Source organism: Choristoneura fumiferana, chromosome 10 (assembly GCF_025370935.1).
Source record: "Choristoneura fumiferana chromosome 10, NRCan_CFum_1, whole genome shotgun sequence".
NCBI lineage: Eukaryota > Metazoa > Arthropoda > Insecta > Lepidoptera > Tortricidae > Choristoneura > Choristoneura fumiferana.
Window position 1 is genome coordinate 7897418 of NC_133481.1, and position 18885 is coordinate 7916302.

Here is an 18885-nt window from a genome sequence, read left to right on the forward strand (position 1 = left end):
AATCCAAACTGGACGTGATTTTAATTCATACTAAACAAAAGCTTGTAAAAACATATCATGTAGAGAAATCATTAGTTTATTAACATTAGTTTTTGTACGCAATTAATTCTCTACCTAATCCGGAAATTGAACAGAGATTCCATTGACAGTTACAAGTATAATGTTATAGTCATTCTCGTCCCCATCGTCAGGGGTTGGACACTCCGCAGTTTAGGTACGTTCGGCCGGCGCACCTTTTCAACAGGTGCACGGCAGTGGGTTGCCGCTAGGCTCGCTCGCACACTGAACGCGTCGCGCGTAATTTGTATAGGTATCTCTACCTAGTTACTTATTTTGCAACCGACATAATCTGTTTAAGGTATATTGTAGTGTTTACAGGAATCGGAATTATAATTTTTCAGAATTCCGAAAGATATTGAAAGGTAAGAAGCCATTTTCTTGTATTTAAATATTTTAAACCATTATATTTGTACTTAAATACTCTGTAAGTGTAGTAGGTGCATAATGAGAACAAGATTGTTAGGTGTTATAAGCATTTTAGGGCGTCTAAATGAATATAGTTTTGCGAAATACAAATAATTAGGTAAGTACTCGTAGGTACCTACCTATACCAAAGAGTATTAGTACCTATAGATTCGTAGTCAACAACATCATCATCATCATCATCAGCCCGAAGACGTCCACTGCTGGACAAAGGCCTCCCCCTTAGAACGCCACAATGAACGACAACTCGCCACTTGCATCCACCGGTTCCCGCTACTCTCACGATGTCGTCAGTCCACCTGGTGGGAGGCCTGCCAACGCTTCGTCTTCCGGTTCGTGGTCGCCACTCGAGGACTTTTCTCCCCCAACGGTTATCTGGTCAACAACGGATCATTGTAAATAATGTTTATAATAAACTACTGAAAAAAAGCGCTTGGGGAATTAAACTAGGTACTTCGCTACAAAACCTTTCCAAATTAACATCAGAGCTAACAGGTAAACGTTGTAGACAAGTCAAGATGTCACTGTAGACTGGTTATCATAAATCCGTTCTGGTTTTGACCCATAGTAAAAAAATAAGTAGTAATTATAGTTATCAATAAACTTTCTAGTTATATCGGAGTCATCGATTACCTACCTACGCGAATTATAAAAGAATGTCGTTCCTCCTCAGGTTTTATACACATATGTTGGAAGTAACGGTTTATATTTTCAGGGAATAACTAATAATACTTGTAAGAGCTGTTGCGACCATGTAATCAAAATATAAAACTACTACAGGAAATCGTGAACAAGTTCGTGATTGAAATTGGCTCTGACACCATTGACGCGTCTGACTCTGAATGTGATTCCAATAAGTCACTTTCTGCATCTGAATTTGAAGCTAATTGCCCTATGGACACCGAATATTTGGATTCTGATTCTGACTATGGAGAATTCGCATTTTTCCGACTATACTGAAATATTGTCATATAAATAAGAACAATAGCGCCCTCTTGACAATAGTCATATATTATTGGTCTACCTTTAAAAACAATTATCGTACTCGCAGCCTCCCGGAAAAGAAAACAATTTACTAACAACATTTTTGCGGCATTACTGAAAATTTTCATCACAATTATTATTTTAATGTAATCTTATCAATTCTAAAATGCGGCAGGAGCTTCGAATCAGAAATCCTTGTAACTGTTTCCGGTTCTTCCACAAGTACTCTCCTATACCTGAAATTAACAAATACTTATAAGTACCTACTCGTAAATCGTTATATTACATAAAATATCAAAGCAATATTTAACAGATTATCAAACCCAGGAGCAGGAATTCGTTATTTTTGATGCAATAACTAAGAAATTAACTGAATAGTAATAGTTCCGGATATAAGTACTTTGTAAATATACATTTTAAATAGATTAGATTGGGTTTATTTATTACCTTTTGAAAAAATACATTATAAACATATGTCAGTTATTACAAGAAATTCACAAAAGGATCGTCAAATGTATATAAAAAATAAATCATATTACAATAAATTGTCAGCCAAAATAAAAAAATAGAATTTAGAATGTCAAATTAGAGTTCAATCCAATTATAATAATTCAAAGCAAAACAAGAATATACCTACTAAAATCTAAGTCAAATTTATGCAATAGGAACAATCAATCAAACGAACAATAAAATAATTAAAATGTCAAAACAATAAAATTAAACATAAAATTAAAATTTACTTCACAAAACTGAGAAAAATGTCAACAAAACAAAAACAAGAGTACAAAACAAGGTACATAAAAAAAAAACGAAAAAAAATGCATATATTTATAATGTCAACATAAAATCTCACTGTACTCTTTTAAAGAATACAATTACTTGTCTAAAAGAAGTTTTTTTAGTGTGCGTCCAAATGTTTCATCCGAACATTCATTTTTTAAGTCCGCGGGTAGCCGTTCATAAAGCCGTAAAAAAAATACTTAGGTACTATGGTAGGTTTACTAATGATTCGGCGAAAATTATTTAGCAAATTATTAGCTCCCAAACTATTTATCCCATATTTTTATTTAGGCGAAATGTTATTTCCCAACTCAACATTTCGCACTGATATCATTTCCCAACTAATCATTTCATAAATTATTATTATGCAAATTATTACCTGGGATTTTTTTAAGATGTCGTTTATGTTTTGGTCAAACGTATTGATTGGCATACCTTAACTTAGCAACATACAATACAATACAATACAATACAAAGACTCTTTATTGTACACCAGACATAGTAAGCGATACAGAAAACAAATTATTAAAATTACAAGGTGAGCAATAGGCGGCCTTATCGCTTAAGAGCGATCTCTTCCACGCAACCTTTTTTACAGAAAGAAGGAAGGACTAGTTTACAACAGGTGGTGCACCATATTGAATGGCATACAACCTACTTTCCTAGTGGCAGTTATCCTGGCTGCTATAAAAAAAAACCTAACATCGAAGGCTAAAGCGGGAGCTACGCTCCGCTTCGCTCCCGCCTTAGCCTTCTAAACCTAAACTATCCAAGTCGCTTCTGCTCCGAGCCGTCTTGCTCGCTCGCTTCGCTCGCTCGCACAAATTTTAAAGTAAAACTTTGCAATATAAAAATTGGCCAAATGTTATTTGACAATTTGTTATTCGCCTTAGCCAATCATTTGCTACACAATTATTTGCCACATAAAAGTGTGATGAAGTAAAATTTTGCAATATAAAATTGTTGCGTAATAAGAAAAATGCGGAGTAAAGTTATGCCAACGAATTGTTTGCCAAATGAAACTTTGGCGAAAGATTGGTTGCTAAGTGAAATTTGGCGAAACATATTTCGCCGTAAATGCAGTACACCACTATGGTACTATCAAAAAACGGGAACGTCGAGTAGATTAATGAAAACGTTTATATGTACCCGTGTGGTAACGGGTTAGAATTAAACCTCTCCATTTCTTCCGTGGATGTCGTAAGAGGTGACTGAGGAGAGGATATATAGGTTAAGGTTTCGGTTTTGGGAAAACAGGCGTGATGTTTGTGTGATGTGATAATTATGTGTACATATTTAACACAATAAGCACTTACCCAGTAAGAGCGCAGTGAAGAGTCCAATAACAAGCAAGATGAGAGCAGAGCGGACGTCAGCAGCACGTGCAGAGGCAAAGCCGGGCGGCGGAGTACAGCGCGGCATGCCAGGCACCAGCGCCGCCTGCAGCCGCGCCATGGCGCCACCGCTGCGCAGGAGCAGCGAGCTGCTCGTGAATAATTATGGGGTAAGCGAGGATGCTGTGGTAACCGTGATAAAGCCGTAGTAACTACAAGGTTACCACTGGGTTAGCCCTATTGCATCTCAAGCAGAGGATCGTGGGTTCAAGCGCGTCTTGCATCTTGAGGTTTTTTGAAATATTTTCCGAAAGGATGAATTTTTATTTGCTTAACAGAAATTTTTCAGTCAGTCTAACATCTGGTGAATGGTGAAAGGTTTTGTTGCTCTGAAGATGAGTTCTAGTTGAGTTCGAAACTGTCAGTGTAGTGTGGCGGTGGTGATAGATGGGTTTGTGTGATTTCTGTGTGTTTTAGGTACGCTTACACTTAAGAGCGAATATCTGTCATTTTGTATGACAATTCAAAGGATTTTTTGACGAAATGAGTAATAATAATACAGTGAGTAATAAGTATAAATTAACGCTCGTGACCGTAGCTATTCACCAGCAAAATAGAATCCTTTTGCTTTCGTTTGTGTTCCCTTTTATCTACACGTCCCATAGTTAACGAGCTCTAGCGCCATCTATAGTCACTAGGTTAATCGCTACATTCTATATCGCACTATTTTTCAACTCAGACGCATAAATTAGAGATGGGTCTACAACGGATTTGGCCGAATAGTCGACCAGCTAACTAATGAGCGCTATGAGGGTAATGTAAGATTTATTGTACCGTTTGTGCCCAAATACATAAATTTAATACATTTCTATTAGCGCTAATACAATTTCAACTTTATTCTTCTGAATTTCGGTCCCCAGGCATGGCACCTTCTGGGGAGAGCTCCCCATACATCATGTAAGTAGGTATATTGAATACACAAAATGCGGGTTGATTTTGATACGTTATTATATAATTTTATAGACAGATTAATACTGTAATTGCTTTCAAATTTAAGACTGAAAATACCAAAACTACTGGAGAATTAAGTTCACGTATACCAGAAATTACACACAAAACTATATATCATAGAATACCGTTTTTTTTTGCTAATTCAATATTTGGTAGAAGGATCACTAAAAGTAAAAAATATATGCATAGTTTTACCTTTAAACTGCTATCCTGTAAAATCCCATAATTGCACTTATCTCAGTACCTATACTTAGGATGGGTCGTTGCTCTTTTTAAAACATTTGCTTACCTGACTAGTGTTGGTCTGGCGTAGGGCGAGTGCCGTGGCAGCGGAAAGGCGAGGTGGGCGCGCGTGGATGGCACAGCCAGCTCTCGCAAGGCGCAGCGACCTCGCGCCTGGCTCAAAGACCTTCCAGAAATGTTATTTTAAGTTATACAAGGTTAATGAACTAAAATAATTTCCTTGCTCACCCGCGACCTTACGATAGCTAAGCTTATGCAAAATATGCGTGTTCATGCAGTTCCTTCACCTCCACACTGTAAGAACACACACAAATCACACAAACCCATCTATCACCACCACCACACTACACTGACGCGTTTCGAACTCAACCAGAGCTCATCTTCAGAGTGACACAACCGTACACCATGCTACCAGTTGTTAGACTAACGAACCACAACCACCGTTTTAACTTGTCACTGTAACTCCCCAAGTACCCACATACGTTTTATAAAACAAAACAAAACTACCCACAAATTATTAATAATTAAAAAAATATATATATTAATCAAGATGGGTTTGTGTGATTTGTGTGTGTTCTTACAGTGTGGAGGTGGAGGATCTGCATGAACACGCATATTTTGCATAAGCTTAGCTATCGTAAGGTCGCGGGTGAGCAAGGAAATTCTTTTAGTTCATTGATATGGACCTCCGCAAAGTAACGCCTGATTCAATAAATTATACAAGGTTGCCTTCGACTTCGTCTACAAAAGGCTTTTATCGCTATCCTGCATAAATTCTGCAATTTTCCGGAATTAAAAGCCACGTGTTGTAGGTACTTGTTTTAAGATGACTCACTATTCGGTACTTAACTTTGCTACTAATTTTTGATAGCTCTCTACTAAATTAATAAAAGGATCAGCTTTTAAAAGTGATATGGTTGTACACGTATTGGTATGGTAATTGGGCTAAGGTGCTACTACAACTGATCATGTTTCTTTAGTTTAACGCAAAATGTTTCATTCGAATAGTGAAAATGTTTTATATGAGATTCCGAATTGAGCCATTATTGTATTGTACGTATCAAGCAAGAAGGTATAATTTCCTTTTTTAGGTACGCTTACATTAAATTCTGAATAATTTCGAATATTGAACGCAAATAATTATGCAATAAGCCAATAACTATGTAAAGTTACATAATACCAATATCTGACTATATATTATTCTATTTATTATTACGTTTTACATCTACGATACTCTCATATTCGGATTATTTCGGTTATTCGCAAAAACATCTCACTCGCAAGTGTTTTATGATACCTTACATTTTATGCAGAGTTATCTCAGATAATCTACTAAAAATAATAGAGGAAGGATACGTAGGTATGTATGTTTCTAGATAGATCAAGTCACATACGTAATAATAGTGGACAAGTGGCCGTGGTGGCCTAATGGTTCGGGTCTCGAGAAGATGATCAGTTTTTTGAAATTCATGTATGAAGCTACATTAAAAATTTGACGAGTTTTACGGTAAAAGAAAACATCGTGTGGAAAACTGCACAAACCTGCGAAGCAATCATTGGTGTGTGTGATGTTCTTAATTCGCACTGGCTTTGCGTGGGAGCTACGGCACAAGCCTTTTCATTCTTAGAGGAGGCCTGTGCCCAGCAGTGGGGCGTATATAGGGTGTCATTATGACCCAATAAAGGAATAGAAATTAAAACGTATGTAGGTGCTCATAATGTATTTTGTATTTCGTATGAAGTACTCTTTCCGTCTCCTGCCCTTAATGAGAATAAATTTATTATGGTTTCATTAAGATTGTTTAATTGCGGTACTCATCAATTTAACGGGACATGTTAGCCTTTTTGAAACATAATCTTTGCAATTACTCATTTATGAATAATTAACTTGACTGACGCTCAGTTACAGAGTAAGCCGGGAAAATCAGTGTATTTATAATTATAAATATAAATTAACTAATCTAGCTAGACAGATAAACGCACTGCGCTATTAGTTCGCGTGATTTTATTCCTCCACTAGAAGTTTTGTGGGTAAAATACATTTGCAAGGAATAATTACAGTTACTGAAACTTACCCAATCACTACAGTTACAAAAATTGAAAAAAAAAGTCACACCTGATATGAATATCCCTAGATTAATAGCGATTTATAACCTAACCAACAAAAACCGTTCAAGAGCTACGTCCACCCGTTTAAGAGCTACGGTGCCACAGACAGACACACACACACACAGACACACATAGCGGTCAAACTTATAACACCCCTCTTTGCGTCGGGGGTTAAAAACGTGCGCTCCGGGCACGTGCGTTTCAGGAAACAAGACCCTAGTACTTAGTTACAATAGTGTAAGTGTAGTGGTAATTAGTTCTGACGCTGGTCACCAGAACATGTATATTTGCATTGTCAGCGTAGATTGTCAGCCTTTTGAAAACGGTCACTTCAACATCATTTTATTACGGGAATAAAATAATACTGAAACTGAAAAAATGAGTCAAAAGCGGATGACCTCTCGCATCACCTGCTAACTCATTTTTCACCATATCAACTATGAAATTGGCAGTATCACGACTAAATCGGTATTTAGTTTTAAATTCGTGTTCCGAAAGCTCGAAAGGATTTTTGCGAACTTTGTATAATTTTACATGCCTAATTAACCACCTCCGGTTCTAATTCTTAGAGTTCTTCAAGCTCTTGCACGACATGCAAATCTTCGGCATAATAATCCATGCTATACTATGCTATATGCATGCAAAAATAGTAGTTAGGTAAATAAATTTACTACAACGAATTTCAAATAAATCCACAGGCAAACCACAACCAACAATCGTCAAACAGAAAAGTTAGGTTACTCCAATATTACTCCATCGTTAAACTAGGCATCACCAAGGATTAAGTTTTAGTCCGAGATTAGGCTTAGGCCTGGATTAGCTTACTCTTTCCTTACTTCTTGTTTATTAATACTGACTTTTACTAATCTCAAGTTCAACCTCGAATTAAAGTTAAACCTACTCTACTCCACGTTTATTAATAAGGCTGTTCAAGTATAGTACTTAATAGATAATAGTAAAACACATAATTCATAACACAAACTTGAGGGTAGACCGTGCTGCCCGCTGGCCAGCAAAGAAGGCGTAGTCTTGCCGCGCGGCGCGCGCCAGGCCCTCCTCTGCCGATGACACCAAATTTTCCGCGTCAGAGTAACCTCTAATATAGAAGGCGTTCAGCTGGGCATCTTTTGTCGACTGCACGACAAAAACGATAGATGATTACACATAAGCTTAAAATGAAACTAAATTTACATTAAGACGACGATTTACCTAATAAAATCGTATACAAATTTCATCTTCATAAAAAGTAGAAATTTAACTTTCATTGCGCCGTTTTATTTCGCAGAGTAACGTTTGGCATAATTTCATTACAACTTACTACCATGATGATGGTGACTTAAAAAAATTGGCCTCTTGAGGTACTTAATACTGGCAGTAAAAATTATGTCCTGAAATCCCAGTCGGTAAGTAACTATAAGTAATGTTAACTCACTACAATCCTACCAACTAATCTCAATAAACAATTCAATATCAATTTAAATAAACGAATCGATTAAAAAGCAAAAGGTTGTTAACGTAAATGCTACGAATTCATACTCATCAATTGCGTAAGCTAAATAATTATATCTAATGCATTACGTTGAATTGCAAAAGGTTACTCTGCATTACAACTCATTTGCGACTTCATCAATCTGTGAATCGTTACCCGATAAAACGATTTCTGCGAAAGAAAAATCTGCTAATCGTTTTTTCGGCGAAATCGGTAGTCAGATAAAAACTAAATCGTTATAATTGAAAATTAAAAAAGGATGTTCACATCACCATGAGATAAGCCTGGTCCGCTCCATTTTTGATGTAGCCGATCTTAAAGTTCGGCGAATGCAGAACGGCGGCGACGGTGTCGACGCTGGCGACTCGCACAGAGAGCACCGACGTGATGAAGGCTGCGTACGCGTTATACGTGACCACAGCAAAAAGCAGGCAGACTATCAGGAGCACGCTAGCAGCAGGCGATGGAGGAGTCCAAGTCCCGCCTTTTGATATAAATAATAACACGATAGATTAAGAAGCTGTGGTTTAGCCTAAAGACCCAATGCCTCAATCAATGCATCTCCTCTCAACCTCAAGATGAAGATCTTCTTTGTCCCATTAATATTATAAACACGAAAGTTTGTACGTCTGTTTGTTTGTTACCTCTTCACGTCTAAACCGCTGAACCGATTTAGATGAAATTCGGTAGGTATAGTTTGAGCCCCGGGAAGGAAATAGGATAGTTTTTATCCTGGAAAATTGCATAGTTCCCGCTGGATAGTGATAAACGAATTCTACGCGGACGGAGTCGCGGGCAACTGCTAGTGTAACGTATAAAATAAAGTCATAGAATTAACACCAATAGAAGTGACAATCGTAGGCGACCGAGTCTTTGCCGACCAGTCGACAAGCGTAATAGTTTCTAGGCAAACTGCCTAAACGACATTTACTATTTTTTTGTATTTTAATTCATTTACACATCTTATTAACTGCTTAGAATTTTTTTAAATTTCAAATCATTTACATGTCATTTTTTTTAAACAACTGCACTTTCTTAAAGACCATTACCAAAAGCACTTTCAGAAACTTGGCAGGTTTTTTTTAAATGAATTAATTAAATATAAAATACTTCAAGTTAGATTAAGCGGGAATGGAGATTACACTGAACCTAAGACAAAACCCATTCAACGTAGGACTCGCAGTAATGCCTTGCCAACTGTTCTGTTCTGTAGTTGATTTACCATTTTATTTCATGCTCATTTTACTCGTACATTTTGTTTTATTTAATTTTTTTCTCTGTTCTTGAAAAGTATGCTGCTGGTATATTTTTGATAGTAACAGAAAATATACTAGCAACAATGCAGCCTTCCCCGGCTCTAGAGCTAAATTTTACGCTGTGGGACGGGCGCAGGCTGAAAATCAGCGCCGCAGGTTTCTTTTGCTCGCAGCTTATGCTGAGCCTGAGCCCATTGCCACCTACGACCAGATGGCCTAGTGGTTAGAGAACCTGACTACGAAGCTTGAGGTCCCGGGTTCGATTCCCGTATCGCGCAGATATTTGTATGAAAAATACGAATGTTTGTTCTCGGGTCTTGGGTGTTTAATATGTATTTAAGTATGTATCTATCTATACAATTATATTTATCCGTTGCTTAGTACCCATAACACAAGCTTTGGGACTAGGTCAACTTGTGTGAATTGTCCCGTGATATATATATATTTATTATTTTATTTATTTACTTACGTGGAATTGTTTTTGTTCCTGTGTAGTCTTATTTTCTGTGGCAATAAATGATTTTATTATTGTTATTTAAAAACTACAGTACAAAATTAAAGAAAAAAATACAGGAAAAGAACAATAATAATACATGGATGTATGCTTAATTACAACAATAAATCTAAACGTGTTACTATATCAGTGTTACGTTCAGTGGGTGTAGAATGCTTCCACCTTGATAAATAAAAAAAATAAAAATAATCATTTGATTCTTAAATAGACATTGCAGGTCAAGTAACCATTACGCTTTTGGATTCCGAAGGCAAACTCACACATAATTTGACGTAATGATATCAAACACAGTTCTAATTCAATCCCTGTAAATTAATCCACACGTGCCTTTCACTAATTATCTGTGTTTGCCTATTTTATTTACCGTCGGAATTCTAAAACTCAAGCTGTAACATTTATTTGCGTTGAAAATGTTAACATCAAAGTCTTGGGGTGTCAGAGATTTTCAGTTATTTAATTAACACCTTGTATAGGTAGAGTCATTCACGATGACGCGTGCCGTGGTTCTTATTACAATGACATTAATGGCAAATTTTGACAAAATCACGCGTCTTCGTGGATGGCACTAGGTATATACTTCTACAGAGCGATTAAATTAGTAGTTATTCGTATTCCTTGAAGGAGATTATACTGTCAAATAGGGTTCTAAATTGAATGATTTTCGAGTTATAAAATTTCTTCTTTCTTGATAGCTTAATTTAGCATCCCTTTGTACATACTCGTACAACGCCGTCATCCCCTCATCCCTTTGTACAAACAATCCGCATGGTTTGCTGCCAATATATAATTTGTTACTAAATCCTAAGAAAACAAAATGTATTAAATTCTCGTTGATAAATTCATCTAACTCGAATTCAGTTTCTAATATAAGTAAAGTTAAATGGTCAAACTATAGAATTTGTGAAATCAACAGTATTTGTAGCCGACTTTAAAAAAGGAGGAGGTTCTATGTTCGAATGTTTGTATTTTTTTGTATGTTCACCGATTACTCAGTCAATTGTAGATCGATTTTCAAAATTATTTTTTTATTCGAAAGAGTACTCTTCTGAGGTGGTCCCATTGTCAAGATCTGCTAATGGGATCCTAGGGAAATCTTAAGCAAACCTCAAATTTTATAGGCATACCTATGGCAATTTTTGGCATTTGTAGCATTAGGATACATTCAGAAAGTATCATTTAGTAAACTGGACCTGATAAAGAAGACCGTAGATGACCAATGGAACTCGTCAAAACTAAGTAGGTAATCCTCACTCGTCTATAAACGATCATGATTAATATATCTAGATAAGCGACTAAGAAGAATATTTAAGTTAATGATTCCTTCGAACTGATCTGATGCTGAAGCCGGACTCTGTTATAAAACAACGTAACTAAGCCGTGTTTGGGCTTAATGGAATCGTTGTTAGATGTACTTTGGCTACGAATCACTAAAAAGAGAGAAATAAATATTTTTTTAACAAAAAAGTAAAACCGACTCCAAAAAATAAAAAAAAACAACAAAAAATGGAACCGACTACAAAACCCTTGAAAATATTTTTCTAGGTACCTCTAGCTCGAAGTCAGTGACTCAGCCCAGCAGGTAGGATTGAAACCCATAGGTAGGAGAAGTAGAAGACTATTGTTCCACTACTGCTGGCTCGTGCTGAGTCACCAACTTCCAGCTAGTAGGTACCTACCTAGAAAAATATTTTCAAGGATTTTGTAGTCGGTTACATTTTTTGTTATTCTTTTATTTTTTTGGTGTCGGTATTACTTTTTTGTTTAAAATTTTTAGGAATAACGCTCGATTCTAAACTACAATAGGGACCTCACGTCACAGCAGTCGCGGGTAGATTGAGCTCGCTGCTTTTGCAGTTTGGAAAATACGGCAGCTAACCGATGTGGCGACGGCACGGTTTACGGTTGTTATATTTTGCTTACTTTAATAGCATTATTTCGTACGGCCTTATTTTATGGGGTCCTGCTGCAGACTTTTTATCTTACAAAAGAGAGCAATTAGAACAATTTATAATTTAAAGACGCATGAATCTTTAAGCATGAAGCTTATGTTTTTGTAATAATCATGTATGTTAGGAAGAACATATGTGATTTTCCCACTAACGTCGATAAGCCAAAGGCTACTAGAAACACAGGGAAGCTTAAAGTTCCATCTTACAAACTGGCTAAAACCAAAAAGTCGTTTCTGGGAAATTGCATACGTTTTTATAATAAAATTCCAAAAAATATTACAAATGAAACGGATACAAAATTCAGATCTATTGTCAAGAAGACATTAATATCCAAGGCGTATTATAAAAGTTAATGATTATATCATGGACAGGGATATTTGGAAATAATTCCGATCCGCATTAGCAATCCCTTCAAATAGCGAACCTATACTGTGTTAAAAATGAAATTGTGTTAAATACTTGTGATGTATAGATATCATTTAATAATATTGTAAATATGTTTAAAAAAATATACCTCATCGAGTTTTTTGCCCGATTCTTCTCAACAGAGGTTTTTCCGAAACGGTGGTAGTTTTTTTTTGACATTCATACTCGTAAGTAGGTACTTTTTGACTTTGACTTTGATAACAAAGACCTCTCCCGTTTTGCTGCACTTTATTATAGCACCAGCTCTTGCCCGCGACTTCGTCTACCAAGAGTTTATTTATCGCTATCCCGCAGGAACTATGCAATTTTTCGTGATAAAACTATCCTATGTCCTTCCTAGTCTTAAACTATCTCTATACAAAATTTAATCTAAATCGGAAGTAATGTTTTAACTTGTTATTCTCCAAGTGGGCACTTAGATTTAGTTATTTAGCTGAAGTAATCTCGTGTGGGCGTCTTCATAATCCCCAATCAATTTCTAAGTACGTAGTAGTCTAAGTAGAGCTCTCTTTGTTAGTAAAGGCTTATAACACAAAGCTTATTATACAGCACTAATGATCAGAACGGATTAAATAGATTAACTTGTCTTTAAGAATGTTTACAACAGCTAGGAGATGATGATGGGCTTCATGAGGAAGCTTAAAGTCACTCAGAGGACTATGGAGAGGTCTTTGCTCGAGATTTCTCTGCGAGATAGAATCAGAAATGATGATATCCGCAGTAAAACTAAGGTTACCGACATAGCCCGAGGAATTGCGAAACTGAAGTGGCAGTGGGCGGGGCACATTGCTCGCAGGACTGATGGCCGATGGGGTCAGTATGTTCTCGAATGGCGTCCGCGGACCGGGAGACAAGCTGTCGGTAGGCCTCCAACAAGATGGAGCGACGATCTGGTAAAGATCGCGGGATCGCGTTGGATGCGGAAAGCACAAGACCTGTCTGAGTGGAGAGCCTTGGGGGAGGCCTATGTCCAGCAATGAATTTCTGGTAAACTTTAAGTGTGCACTTACAAAAATACTTATTAATCTTGTGATGACGAACCTTGCTGACAAAGTATGCCAGTAGTCCACACAAACGCTTCGGTGTACTCCAGAGGCCGGGAGTCGGCAATGCCGGGAGTCATTTTACTAATAAGGACCACCGCAATCGAAGCCACCACTGCCACGGCAAGCACACAGACAAGCAGACGGGCGCTGAAGGGGGCCAGGAATATGTCTCGAACTGTCGAAGTCTCTTGATGCCTTATGTAGATATTACACCTGGGAAAAATTAAAATATTTGAGTAAAAAAACATGCCTAACACAATTAATGTTGTACGATATCATACAAGTCTACGAGTATGATATACATCTGTAGCAATGCAAGCCCTGGACTATTTGCAAACAAATGCTCTAGTAGTAGGTGGACTGCGTAGGAACCGTTTAACTTTCCAGTTTAACTTTCCTGGTAGCATTTTATTAACGTTCCAAAAACTTGCTGAAGCATGAAGTAGTCCCAAAACTTGATAGAATTAACGACAAAAACGCTAACTAAGTATTTCATTGTTTTTTTATTGTAAAGGTATAATTGAAGTACTTATACTAAACTATCCTAAAAATAACTTAACTATATATACAATTCCCCCGAGTCTTGTCCCTGGGGACGAGTGCCCATAAGGCTGGCTGCATTTCCGCACTGTATCGTGATCCCAATACGTTGGGCGAGAATACGGTATTTGACATCTCCTGATTTTGCCATATCTTAATATTATTATGAAAATATAGATAAACAGATAGTGTTTAGCAAAGAGAAAATTTTAATCGGTTGAAAATTGGATTTATAGTGATTTTTTGAAAAATCTATATACCTGTCTCTTTCTCAAACGCTTTTTTCTATGCAGCAAGTATGGCGGTACTGGCGTGTGACGTCACATGCTATAAAAATTGTTTTTCTATTCGATAACAGGCATTGTGTAGTTTTAATTTATAAAACATATACAAAATAGTCAAATACCGTATTGCACCAGCACTATGGTCATTGGTAATTTCGAATATTTTTTTATATTTGACCAAAAAGTTAAGTTAAGCTAAATTATATCATAAATTCACCATTTAATAGTTACATTGTTTCAGCTATGGGGAAGATAAAGTCCATATCCTGGTATCGAGGAGCGAGGACCGTGACTGGTTCCAGTGCTATATCCACGGACTGGTCAGTCAGGGCTCCCAGTAGTCCAGTCCAAGCCCCCTCGTAGCTCCGAAAGCCAAGTTTGCTGTAATACCGCGTCGATAATCTAAGGGAAACATTAAGTGTAAGTGTTTGTGCCAAGTGGCTATAACAATGTTAAACCAGCCGTCAGATTTCCTAACGTATACTTTTTATCGAAGCATAATAAAACGACAGAAGAATGGCGGTCGGCTTTAGATAAGGCGATTTAAATTGGATTTAAACGATCTGTATCTGTTATTTGTGATCTGCATCCCTCCTAACGTTCTATAACGATTATGGTGGAATTACTCCAAGTGACCTTATGTGAGCATGCTGACAAGATCACTGCTCCTAGCGTTTTTGACCCTTTTTTCACACTGTTAAGAAAATTTGGTCATCTAAAAAAATTACGAATACAAACGTACAAAAGTAAAAATAAAACGCAAATGAAAAAAAGAAACGCTATAAAGCACTATATAATTTCTGATAGAAATGTAGTTTACAATTTTTTCAGTCATTAAAAATATTATTGAAGACTTAAAAATACCATTATGCTCCGATACAAAGTAGGAATATAAACGCAACACAATTAGGTTTCGATGCTCTGTCCCCGCCTGAAGAAAACCGATAACAGAAAACGGTAACATTGTAATAAATATACCTACTCGCTGAGAAAAAATACGAACTAATATTTTCACGACGGACAGGAGTAGAGAGTTGCTAATAAAATAATATCTTAGAACTTTTGAGTACCTGTATCATACAATCTTTTGAGAAGGGCGTCGCAATGTAGCAATATTTTCTTCTTTCAGATATTTTTTTTTAATTTTCCGTAAGGTAGAGCTCAAAGCAAGAGAGAATCAAGACTGATTTTTGTGGTTCCGAAATCCTCACAAAGAACCTTTAATTTCGGCATGTCCGTTTCCGTTTGTCTGACTGTCCGGGGCTAAGATTGGAGTAAATTACTACTACTGCTACTATTAGTACCTACTGAAAAGCTACTATATTGCAGGGGTACAATTTTGCAATATTTACCGAGCGGTCCTAGCGGACAGTGCCGAAATAATGATTTATTGAATCAGGCGTCATATTAATGAACTATAAACAATTACTTTGCTCACCCGCGACCTTATGATAGCTACATCTATGCAACAAATTTGTGTTCATGCAGCACCTCCACCTCCACACTGTAAGAACACACATAAATCACACAAACCCAACTATCATTACCACACACACTACACTGACGCGTTTCGAACTCAACCACAGTTACTTAACATAGCATGGTCAATGTTTGTGGATCTGTCGATGAACTCTGGTTAACTTCGAAACGCGTCATTGTAGTTTTGTGGTGGTGATAGTTAGGTTCGTGTATAGGTGCCTCATAATGTGTTGAAACGTTGAATGCCTCAAAATGTTATGAAATAAATAAATAAATAATGTGTAGTTGTATAACTTCACAATGTCAGATTTTAAGTAAGCTTACGTAGAGTTTATCTTAAATATTAGGAAGTGTAAGACGTCATCCAATAGCGCGGGGGCTGACGGGCCATCATCGTCGGAAGCAGAAGTCCCATCACCAGTGGAATTACATCTGCCAACGACTAATTCCTCCCCAAGGAAGTTTCGCGCCTCCACAGGATAAGCTGGCTCCACACGCGACATGGAATGTTCTCTGTTCCAATTTCCTGTCAGATATAAATTAAAACTAAAAACATTATACCTGTCTCCTATTATTATTGAGTTCAATTGCAATGGCGTAATGTAGAGTTCTGCCTCATGGGGGACGACTAGGTGGGTAAATATTAGCCGTTTTTTCGGCAGTTTTTTTTGTCATTACCATTCTGACAAGTATTATTAGAAGAGATGATGCTCAGGGTCATTATTTTATGAAAACTAAAACCAATACCGATGCAAAATCTAGCGTTATCAAAATTCTTGCGACTTGTCCTTCCATTATGCAGATAAACATGGGATGATAATGACGTTTAAAGACCGGTCAAAACGCTCGAATATTCACCCATAGGTATGCCATATTTAGCGACGTCTACTATTGAACATAGGCCTCCCCCATAGACTTCCAGTTTCTTCGTTTGGAAGCGGCTTGCATCCACCGTGAACCCGCGGCTTTAACCAGGTCATCCATCCATCTCGTTGGTGGACGTCCTACACTGCGCTTGCCGATCCGTGGTCTCCATTCGAAAACTTTTCGGCCCCAACGTACATCCATTCTCTGTATATATGGCCTGTCCATTGCCACTTCAACGAGCTAATTCGTTTGGCTATGTCAGTGACCCTTGTTCTATTTGGCGATAATGTATGTATTTCTACTTTTTCTACTTACCCAAAAAATAAGCATACAAAGTTGAGTTCGTGCGTACTTTAAAATACTGAATGAGAATCATTCCGTCGATTCCTCGATTAACATTGTTCACTCTTGTCCACTTATTAAACTCTCTTGTTAGTAAAAACTTGCTAACATTCACCATATTAAAGCTTTTCGAAAAGTTGTAGCTAAGAACACCCGACTGAAACAGGGGCCAGACGGTGCCTGATCTCTTATAAGTGTGATACCTCGTTAGATTTCTGAATCTCTCTGATGTTTTATAATAATTTCTCTCATATTCCGTCTTATTGCAGTTCTGTTCGTAGCGGTGCCCGTACCGGCAATTATTGTAATAATACTGCTTCCTGTTAAAATAGTTCCGCTTCGAACTTGCCGATTTAAGCGACGTTTTGTAAAGAAAATTACCGTCGCAAATACGAAGTGCGCGAGCGTTGGGACGATGGTTCACATTCGGAAAAGACACGACAATATTTTCGTCGAAACGTATTGAAGTTGCATTTAATATCTCATTAATTTGGTTGAAGTCTTCTCCTGATCTAGCCGTAATAAGCCAGTCGAAAGATGCAGTATTCATATCCAATACGTGAAGCTGAAATTACGTATTTGATAGTTCAATAAAATAACAGTCCCTGGACGACCAGGTTTTTCAGGTAGTTTTCAGGTAGGAATTACCTACACACGCACTACAATATTAACTGATTGCATAAAAGGAGAATGAATGAAATGAATGAGTTAACGTACGCAGTGGGTAAATGTACGCAATCAAATACATTTCGAACTGAAATGTATGGGATTGCGTACACTTACCAACTGCGTACGTTTACCCCACATGACTCTAAACGCCTTACCATTTATTATGATAGTTCCTAGCCTAGTCTAGGCTCCTAGGCTAGGTATAATATAGAAAATATAGGAATTTCTTGGTCGACTATAAACTATAAACTTTGTATAATATATGTAACTAGCTGATATAATACATAAATACTTTATTTACCTCTGTTATTAATTTAGCGAGTGATTTAGTGGAGTTTTGTCGCAGTCGTGGAGACAAAATTACGATTCCGAGTCCTATTTGAAGATGAGGTCGACTAACGACGTCCATCACGGATGCTACTCCATTGACGCCCAAGCATTTCACCAGACGGACCGTAGCCCACTGGCAATCTGATGACAATGATAAACATGGAACTGTTTGGAATATTTCTGGACCGGTACAACTTTGGGACAAAAACGCGAAAAGTCACCAAGTCCCAAATGTCGAAATTGGCTTTAGTGGAAGCCTATGTCCAACAGTGGACGTCCTACGGCTGAGATGATATAGGTAGAGCGATAGAAAAGTCATACAAAAACTTTTTTTTAAATCCAGCGTTAGCAGAGACCTGCTCCTAAGCAGAATTTAGTATAGGATCTCTCGTTGGTTAAAAACTCGTTTCATAAATTCTGTTGATAGCCGAATTTTTAGAAGAAACTCCAATTTACCTAAACGACACACAAATAAGACGCACGAAAATTCAAAGGACTGTTCTAAAAATAAAAGTGTAGGTACCTACACAATGCAATAGAAGAATGATGTCATATTCGTATTCTATAAGATACTAGCTTTTGCCCGCGGCTTCGCTCGCGTAAAATTTGGGGGTTTACATACGTTTACTTTCTGCGACCCTTTTTTTCGTGTTTTGATTGATTTTTCGGAGGATTACGAGAATATGAAAATACAAATATACAGATAGACGTTGTTTTTGACAGATTGTGCAAATTTTCGAATTCAAAAAT

At 37.2% G+C, this 18885-nt stretch overlaps 1 protein-coding gene across 1 annotated transcript; it reads right to left on the reverse strand.

Moving 5' to 3' along the window:
* Positions 1-1307: 1307 nt before the first annotated feature.
* On the reverse strand, positions 1308-18164 carry LOC141431990 (glutamate receptor ionotropic, kainate 3-like). The gene is made up of 10 exons (XM_074093331.1): positions 18107-18164; positions 17110-17701; positions 16252-16453; positions 14680-14850; positions 13620-13837; positions 8706-8917; positions 7927-8078; positions 4882-5001; positions 3564-3730; positions 1308-1703 (listed from the first exon to the last, which is right to left on the reverse strand). The coding sequence occupies exons 2-10, from the start codon at positions 17684-17686 to the stop codon at positions 1609-1611; spliced, it is 1914 nt and encodes a 637-aa protein (XP_073949432.1). The 5' UTR covers positions 17687-17701; positions 18107-18164; the 3' UTR covers positions 1308-1608.
* Positions 18165-18885: the final 721 nt, after the last annotated feature.

Bases quoted from the DNA above. Each gene is read 5' to 3' on its own strand.
- LOC141431990 (XM_074093331.1), bottom strand. From the start codon at position 17,686: ATGAATACTGCATCTTTCGACTGGCTTATTACGGCTAGATCAGGAGAA. The intron at 5,002-7,926 runs GTTTGTGTTATG...CATTTCTGGAAG, and splicing joins GCAGCACGGTCTACCCTCAA to GTCTTTGAGCCAGGCGCGAG. The intron at 3,731-4,881 runs GTAAGCAAATGT...ATTCACGAGCAG, and splicing joins GCCAGACCAACACTAGTCAG to CTCGCTGCTCCTGCGCAGCG.